The 9,238-nt window shown below is 40.2% G+C and overlaps 1 protein-coding gene across 5 annotated transcripts in view; it reads left to right on the forward strand.

The window, feature by feature from the left end:
- The window catches only part of asz1 (ankyrin repeat, SAM and basic leucine zipper domain containing 1), a 36,868-nt gene that overhangs the window by 25,513 nt on the left and 2,117 nt on the right, over positions 1-9,238 (forward strand). For 2 of the 5 annotated variants that reach the window (XM_063004615.1, XM_063004617.1), the window contains exons 10-14: positions 186-242; positions 606-656; positions 841-953; positions 5,470-5,575; positions 7,719-7,832. In XM_063004615.1, coding sequence (XP_062860685.1) covers positions 186-242; positions 606-656; positions 841-953; positions 5,470-5,575; positions 7,719-7,832 — 441 coding nt within the window. The remainder of the gene's footprint in view (positions 1-185; positions 243-605; positions 657-840; positions 954-5,469; positions 5,576-7,718; positions 7,833-9,238) is intronic. The other 3 variants (XM_063004619.1, XM_063004620.1, XM_063004616.1) reach the window with 2 other exon arrangements.

The raw sequence follows: 9,238 nt of genomic DNA on the forward strand, positions 1-9,238 counted from the left end.
TGTAGGGCAAGAATGGAAAACGATATTGAATGCTCTCAGACATCAATCCATGAGAAACCAACATGCTGCTGTGATAAATATATCCTCATAAGCAGTGTGCCGCTGTGTCCATCTGAAACTGTATTAGACAAAGTGAAAGCCATACATCACATTTATTGTTCTAAAAGCATTTCTGATGTTTGCAGGAAAATGACATCAACTGGAGCTGTCTGTTGACTATGGAAAAAGAAGACTTGGAAAAGGTAACATCTTAAACATCTGGCCAGAATCATGGCAGGTCCAGTTCCATCAGAAAACACGGGGCACAGGAATACCCTATACAGGGAGCCAGTTCATCGCAGAGCTTCGTTCCTCAGACACAGTCAATCGTGCCTGCGCTAAAATTGGAACTCTGATCTCAGCGATGTTGGTCTAGCATAATAGGCCACTGTGCCACCTGAGCCCCCTGCAATATGATTTCTGAACTATTCTGTACTTTACCTGTTTTTTTCCTAGTTTGGCCAGTGTGTTAAGAGAATGTTATGTTTAATTTTGATGGTAGATAGATAAATAGATAGGTAGGTAGATACTTTATTGATCCTTTACAGGAAATTACTTTGTTACAGCAGCTTTCATCGGCCATACAACTTGCTACATACATACAACATCTACTGACGGTAAAAACAGCTGTATAAATCTAACAATACTAAATCGAAAAGTCACTGGAAATCTACGTATATACATATGTATGCATACAATAATTATGTTTTTGTACATGGTATATTGCCATTGATCCTCTATTATAGAATTGATAATTTCTGTATGAATGTGAACAGGTGCTGTAATACTGTTTTTATATAGATTGGAGTAACAGACCCAGATGACCAAAAAAAGGTTTTGAGTGCAGTACAGGAGATGCATCTTGACAGAGTGGACCTGGACGCACTGACACAGCTTGAGAACGTAGATAACGGGTAAGACTTGATACCATAACGTGTGCTTTTGTTGAGTGATGATGTATAATGATTTCTGCAACTGCTTAGTAAACAAGCAGATTTTTTCCATTTCAGTTTATTTATTTATTAGTACTTTAACGTCATGTTTTACACGTTTATGACAGGACACAGGTAGTTACAGGTTCCACATGATTTATCAGTTCGAGTTCAAACTCGATCATGGGTAATTTTAGGATCTCCAATTCACCTAACTTACCTAGTCTTTGGACTGATGTAGACGTCACGTTATTGAGTTCATGTGTTTTAGGCATACCTATTGCTAACAGGTATATAATCAATTGTATAAAATAAATTCTATGGTTTTAACTTTGTGGCAATTTTAAAAAGGTCCTTGTCTTTTCCAGACATGTCAGACTGTTCAGAGCCCTTGCCTCAACTGAGCTGGAATGGCAATAAACAAAAACAAACAAACAAACCTTGCCTCAACACAACTGAACACCATTTGGGATAAATTGGGACTTCAGTCATGCCAGACTAATTCTCAAAACTTACCATTGTAGATTAAAGCTGTGCTTCATGTAAAGACATACACTATATTGTCAAAAGTATTCACTCACCCATCCAAAGTATTGAATTCAGGTGTTCCAATCACTTCCATGACCACAGGTGTATAAAACCAAGCACATAGGCATGCAGACTGCTTCTACAAACATTTGTGAAAGAATGGGTCGCTCTAAGGAGCTCAGTGAATTCCAGCGTGGTACCATGATAGGATGCCACCTGTGCAACAAGTCCAGTCGTGAAATTTCCTTGCTACTAATTATTCCACCGTCAACTGTCAGTGGTATTATCACAAAGTGGAAGCGAATGGGAACGACAGCAACTCGGCCACAAAGTGGTAGCCACGTAAAATGACAGAGCGGGGTCAGTGCATGCTGAGGCACATAGTGCACCAACTTTCTGCTTTCAGTCGCTACAGACCTCCAAACTTCATGTGGCCTTCAGATTAGCTCAAGAACAGTGCACAGAGAGCTTCATGGAATGGGTTTCCATGACCGAGCAGCTGCATCCGAGCCTTACATCACCAAGCGCAATGCGGATGGAGAGCCACACCCTGATCAACATTATTCCTCGACTCTGTGCAGACGGCATCAATCAGCCAGAAGAGGTAGTAATTCGCTCAGTTATGAGGAGCCCCTATTCGGCTTTATCCTACCCTATGAACAACAGCCAATCATTGTTCATGCAGCCGCCCAGCCCAGCCGAATGGCAGAGCTAAAATTTGTATGTATTCGAAATCCCAGCTCTGGTGTGCTAGCGTGTTTTACCGCTGCGCCACTTGAGCGGCTAAATGTGGCACTTTTGAAAAATAATGTCTGTGAAATTAAGCACATTTTCCCGTGAATTTAGTAGGGCCCTATAGATGTGGTATTGGAATGGGATTTCTAACAAGCACGTGTAATGTGTGTTTTTAAAAGCATATGACTGCAAAGTAATGCCGGCCTTGATGTAGTAGTTTTTGTCTTTTACTTGTTCTGTGTACTTTATGAATTAATAAAGTTTTTTTTTTTGTTGCTTATTAGTTTGATTAGAAAGGACGTAAATGTCTTTAACCCTATTAAAAGATTCATATTGAAGCTGATTGCCGCCAATGTCAGCTAATGCAAGCTGCTTCCTATGAAAATCCTATTGTGGCTTGTTAATTAATGACAGTTTGCATACCAGTGTCAGGCAGACATGAATCAGCTTAAATTGGCTGGATTTAGCAAATAAGCGTATTAGAAATGTATTTTGTTGTTTGTTTTGTATGAGTAGGTTACTGTAGCGTCTCTGAGACACTGATGTCCCTCCTCAGTTCAATACGCCTGAACTTAAGAATGAGATTCTCATTATTTGAAGTGCGATAATCCAAGATCCTTACGGTTTTAGCTTTAATCATGATTTGTAAAGTGAGAGAAGACCGAGCTCGCTTTCTCATGTGCCATGTTTTGACTGATGTTTGCGAGCTGTTGCCTCAGCTGCTGTGTCTTAACTTAATGAAGCTAATCAATCAGTGATTTTCTTTATTCTGAGGTAAGGATGTACAGCCGGGACACACGGTCATGCACTAAATTCCCCATTTAAATCCCATCCTGATAGGTAGTCTGTAAACACACATTAAAGGGATGTGAAGTTACGGTGACGTTTAATGCAAAACAAGAATTAAAAAGATGTATGAACGAACGTACGCTTCGTCATTCTGAGCTCGTTAGTTAGCTGAACAGAGACGTCGTTTGCCTGTAATAATTAATTCTCTGCTATTCTTTTTAGAAACTATAAACAGAAACAATGATTTGGAAATTAGTATTAGACTGAAAGCATTTTTCAAATTGATGAATTTAGGAAAATGGCCTTAATGGGTGTAATTTTAGATTATCGCTGGCTGTGAGATGATGAATCTATCATGGTGCATGTTGGCACAGTGGTTCCTACCCAGCACTTAGTCATCCAGAGCGAGCCCATCATTCATTAGGTCATAGAAAAACTAACAAAGCAACACTTGGAGCTCATCTCTTCGTTGTGTGGAGGTAGTAATCCTATAAATTCTGACAGTGTTTATCACAGCCTCTGACAGACTGTTAGGAGAAGAAAACAGCTGCTCGGAAAAGATCCTCTGTTAAGATAACGCTATCAACAGCGTTGAGTCCGTGTCAGCCATTACAGAGGTTTGACATGCTCAGTGATGGAAGAAGTGTTTCAAGAATTCTGTCAGCAGCCAAACGTTACAATAGATCACTGGCAAAGTCTTTTCATAATGTCAGTGTTTAATCACGGGCACAGATGCGGATGCTTTTTGCTAAAATGTAGGTATTGGACAATTGTTTTCCTAAAAAACACACCTTAAATCTCTTAATCGCTTCAATAAAAAACAAGATACCTGTTTCTGATGATGTATAGGTTGTAAATAAATGTAACATTTGTGTGAGGCTACAACGCTAACTCTGTATTTGAAACATTGACATTTGTTGTCCACAACATTAGTTACGTGTGACAATTTTATATATATATATATATATATATATATATATATATATATATATATATATATATATATATATATATATATATATATATATAAAAAACCTCTCGCACACATCAAAGGATAAGATAAGATAAGATAAGATAAGATAATCCTTTATTAGTCCCACAATGGGTGATAACAGAACTTTTAGGAGCTGCTAACTGAGCTACTAAGCTAACTGTTCGTGTCACAAACACATTAATGTGCACTACATAGTGTGAAAGATAATAGATTTATGTTCCCTACATAGTGCACTAGATTGTATATTAGAAAAGAATTTATGTTCCTTACTTAGTGCACTAGATAGTGTACTAGATAATAGACTTATGTTTTTTACATAATGCTTTAGGTTTCGTATTAGTTAATGGATTTAGGTTCCCTACATAGTGCACTAAATTGTATATCAGATAACGGATTTATGTTCCCTACATAGTGCACTAAATTGTATATCAGGTAACGGATTTATGTTCCCTACATAGTGCACTAAATTGTATATCAGATAACGGATTTAGGTTCCCTACATAGTGCACTAAATTGTATATCAGATAACGGATTTATGTGCCCTACATAGTGCACTAGATAGTATTTTAGATATAAATTTATGTTCCCTACATAGTGCACTAGATAGTGTATTAGATAACGCATTCATGTTCACTACATAGTGCATTACAAAGTATAACTAGATGATGATTTGTGTTCCTTACATAGTGCACTAGATAGTGTATTACATAATTATTTATGTTCCCTACACAGAGCGCTAGATTGTATATCAGATAACGGATTTAATACGCGATCGGGGAAAAAAGACTGTGTCGCCTGCGTGCGTGTGTGTGTGTGTTTGTGTCGCTCTTGGCCACTCGTTCTAGATTCCGGGAGATTTTATCTGACTTATCCAGCCAGCTTCTGGCGTAGTGATGAAGATTAAGATGTATAGATGTTTTGGAGTAGTTTATCTGGAATTACATGTAAAAACACACAAAACATCTATATATACATACGAGGGTTCTGTAAAAAGTTTCCGCACTTTTTTCTGCACTTATTTATTTAAAAATGTAAAAAACAAATGACATCACTTTTCTACAGTCACCTTCTGATACATCCCAGTGTTGTACTAACGTTTTAATGCCATCAGCAAAAAATTTAATTGGTTGAGCGCATAGCCACTGATGCACCGCTGATTTCACAACATCATCACAAGAAAATCTTCCTCCCCTTAAAGCTTCTTTGAGCAGTTCAAAAAGGTGGAAATCAGATGGCTGTAAATCCGGACTATAAGCTCTCTCTGTCTCTCAGATACGACCAATCACTACTTCTCCCACCCTCACCGTTTCCAACCAAAATATAAAAGTGCGGAAACTTTTTGAAGATCCCTCGTACATTAAAAAAAAAATCATGTATTAAACTTATTTAACCTCGATGTCAAGTCTCGGCTTGTGTTCATTTCCTAATGCCAGGATTTGCTTTATCGTGTAGGACTGAGGAATTATATAACTTTCTGATCAGCTTGAGGCAGCAGTGTTGTTACCTTACTGAAATGGTGCAGGATGTCATCAGCAGGTTCCCACGCCGGTCCTCAGAGGTGTGTGTATACACCTACACAAGACACACTACCCTTAAGTCTATGATTTGGAAAGCTTAGGTTCATTGTGTGCAGAGTAAATAAAGGTGTTTTTTTCTTTAAATTGGCTGCCTCTGTATTTAGGGACTGCCAGAGCAGATCATTCTGTTCCACATACCTGATCTGGCACAGATTTTATGCTGAATTTCATTTGCTATTTTATTTATGCAATTTTTTTGCCCAGCCAGTTCGACTTTCGCTGATAGAGGCCCTGATCTCGTCCGGGTATATTTGCCTGACACACGCTCCCTCCGACATGTCCATCCTCTGAAGACGTAGCCAATTATGTCTGTGTAGGCGCCCAGTGGGCCAGTAGCAACGCTGAGTTTCCAATCCAGGATCCCAGCGTTATTGGGGTAGAGTGTTTTACCACTGCACCACCTGAACGCCCATCAGAGAAAATAAAGTAGTAATTACAAAAAGTGATGCATCTGGCTTTATAATTTACAGCAGAATTTAGCAACAACAGGGGAAAAAATAAACCTTATCTGGTACTCAGGCTAAATGTTGCATCATTATAGGTCTTGGATCTCGTTAACATTTTAAAATTAAGTATTTTAAACTTGGTATGTTTCTCATATTTTTTATTAATTGCTAGATTGACTAGACTGGCTTCCCATTTAAATGATAAACTTCAACAATGTGCTCTGGTGGTGCAGCGGTTAAACATGCTAGCACACCAGAGCTGACATCTCAAACTCATGAGTTCAAAACTCGGCTCTGTTTGTCGGGTTCGTCTTTTGGGTTCTGATGCAATTACAACCTCTACTGGCTGATCAGTGGTGCCTGCATCAGAGATGGGGAATAAGGGAGATCAGTGCCTGACTCTTCATGCGCTAGACTGAGCCCCATTATGAACTCGCCTCATGCAGGTGAAAAGATGCAGTCGGATACTGCACACGTGTCGGAGGGGGGCGAGCTGGTATTAGTCATTGCTCTCCTCGGCCAGGAGAGGAAAAGAAGTACAGTCAGGGAATTGGACATGACTAGATTGGGCAAAACCCCACAGGGCACTGATCTGTCACAGTGAAACACATTTATCCACCCACAGACAAAGGCAATTGAGAGTTGCCAATCCATGTTCTGCATGTTTTTGGGTGGTGGAAGGAAACTGGAGTACTCTGACTAAACAAACAAATCCAGGGCCTTATAGGAGGCATTTATCTTACCAGAAGTGCTATTCTTATTTCTAGTAAGTGTCATGAACTTAGGTTGTTCTATAGTTACGTTTGAACTACGCAGAGTACTAAGCAGATGTGACACTACACTGATCAGCCATAACATTAAAAACACCTCCTGGTTTCTACACTCACTGTCCATTTTATCAGCTCCTCTTACCATACAGAAGCACTTTGTAGTTCTACAATTACTGACTGAAGTCCATCTGTTTCTCTACATACTTTTTTAGCCTGTCTTGACCCTGTTCTTCAAGTCAGGACTCTCCCAGGACCACTACAGAGCAGGTATTATTTAGGTGGTGGATCATTCTCAGCACTGCAGTGACAATGACATGGTGGTGGTGTGTTAGTGTGTGTTGTGCTGGTATGAGTGGATCAGATACAGCAACTCTGGACAGAGAATAGTCCACCAACCAAAGATATCCAGCCAACAGCGCCCCATGGGCAGCGTCCTGTGACCACTGATGAAGGTCTAGAAGATGACCAACTCTGACTTTACATCTACAAGGTGGACCAACTAGGTAGGAGTGTCTAATAGAGTGGACAGTGAGTGCACACGGTATTTAAAAACTCCAGCAGCGCTGCTGTGTCTGATCCACTCATACCAGCACAACACACACTAACACACCACCACCATGTCAGTGTCACTGCAGTGCTGAGAATGATCCACCACCCAAATAATACCTGCTCTGTAGTGGTCCTGGGAGAGTCCTGACCATTGAAGAACAGCATGAAAGGAGGTTAAAGTATGTAGAGAGACAGATGGACTACAGTTAGTAATTGTAGAACTACAAAGTGCTTCTATATGGTAAGTGGAGCTGATAAAATGGACAGTGTGTGTAGAAACAAGGAGGGAGTTTTAATGTTATGGCTGATCAGTGTATAAAGTTTAAGAAACTGCACCACATTTCTCTTTGACCCAACAGCTCGTTTTAACATGGGATCCGAAGAAGGAGGCTCAGGCCATCTGCACCGAGCTAGTGGCTCAGACTGGCGACCTGCAGAAAGAAGTGACCTGTCTCAGAGACCTTCTCAGCAAGGTCAGTACGTTTTCCCATTACTTCTGTACGATTACTCTAAATTGGGAATTTCCTGAAGACAGAGGCTGATGGCAAAAACTTTCACAGCTCATAACTCAGAAGCGGTGCGGTCTGGTATAGAGAGGGCAGCCAGCTTGCCCTCTGTGTCAGACTGGAATCTGACGGTAAATGGAGGCCATGTGCTGGGAGGTTGATGTAATTTATCTTATCTTTTTGCTCTGTTTGTAAAGAGATTCTACAGATCTCCTCAATCTTACCATAGTGGTGCTGGGTTAAGTAAAGCATCCAGGGTAAATGTTGGTCATCACTGAAGATTTTTTTTTAAGGATTGTTTCCCAGTACAGTTCCCATACTGTCCAGTCCTGGTTTTAGTTCATTGATCCACACAGCAGCAAGTTGCTTGGGTCTGACACTGGGCTGTTTGCTGATAGACTAGAAAAATGGCATATGTGGTGTGTCAGGAAGTCAGAGGAACAGAGATATTCCAACACTGTCAAACTATTTTCGTGTGTCACCACTTCAGACATCCTGGCTAGGACATTATTCATGTCTGTGTCTTCCATACACCCCTTTTCAACACCCCTCAGTTAGCTCTCATGGCCTTTACTGTATCTCACACATTGCTTTTATTGGAATTGAATCTTGCCTGCTATCTTCTCTATGCAAATTTCAATCAAGAATGGTTTTGCTGGCACCTGGGTGGCCCAGCAGGGTAATCTGCTAGCACACCAGTGCTGGGATTCTGAACTCTCAGCTCTGCTACCAGTTGGCTGGGCGTCCCCTAGCACACACATTCACATTGAGTGTGTTCGAAAACCTAGGGAGCTGCCTTGCTGTCTTACTGTCTACATAGGCAGCTGCCTCAGTAGAGAGGATTCTAATAAGTCAATGACTTATAAGTCAGGTTATTCGAACGCGCTACTTGGATAGGGCTTCCATCGGGTTTCGGGTTTCGCGTTTAGCATCTTGCCATTAAAACCAATGAACTGAGGTAGCACAGCACGCTAACGTCAATATAACATTTCCCTTCATGTACCGATACCGGTTACATTTCCTGACAAGCTCGAACTTGCAATTAAAAACACTTTTACAAGTTTATACAAGTTAAAAATCAGTAATACAGTGGGGCCAAAAAGTATTTAGTCAGCCACTGATTGTGCAAGTTCTCCTACTTAGAAAGATGAGAGAGGTCTGTAATTTTCATCATAGGTACACTTCAACTATGAGAGACAAAATGAGAAAAAAAATCCAGGAAATCACATTGTAGGATTTTTAAAGAATTTATTTGTAAATTATGGTGGAAAATAAGTATTTGGTCAATAACAAACAAGCAAGATTTCTGGCTCTCACAGACCTGTAACTTCTTCTTTAAGAAGCTCTTCTGTCTTCCACTTGTTACCTGTATT

Source organism: Trichomycterus rosablanca, chromosome 11 (assembly GCF_030014385.1).
Source record: "Trichomycterus rosablanca isolate fTriRos1 chromosome 11, fTriRos1.hap1, whole genome shotgun sequence".
Lineage (NCBI taxonomy): Eukaryota > Metazoa > Chordata > Actinopteri > Siluriformes > Trichomycteridae > Trichomycterus > Trichomycterus rosablanca.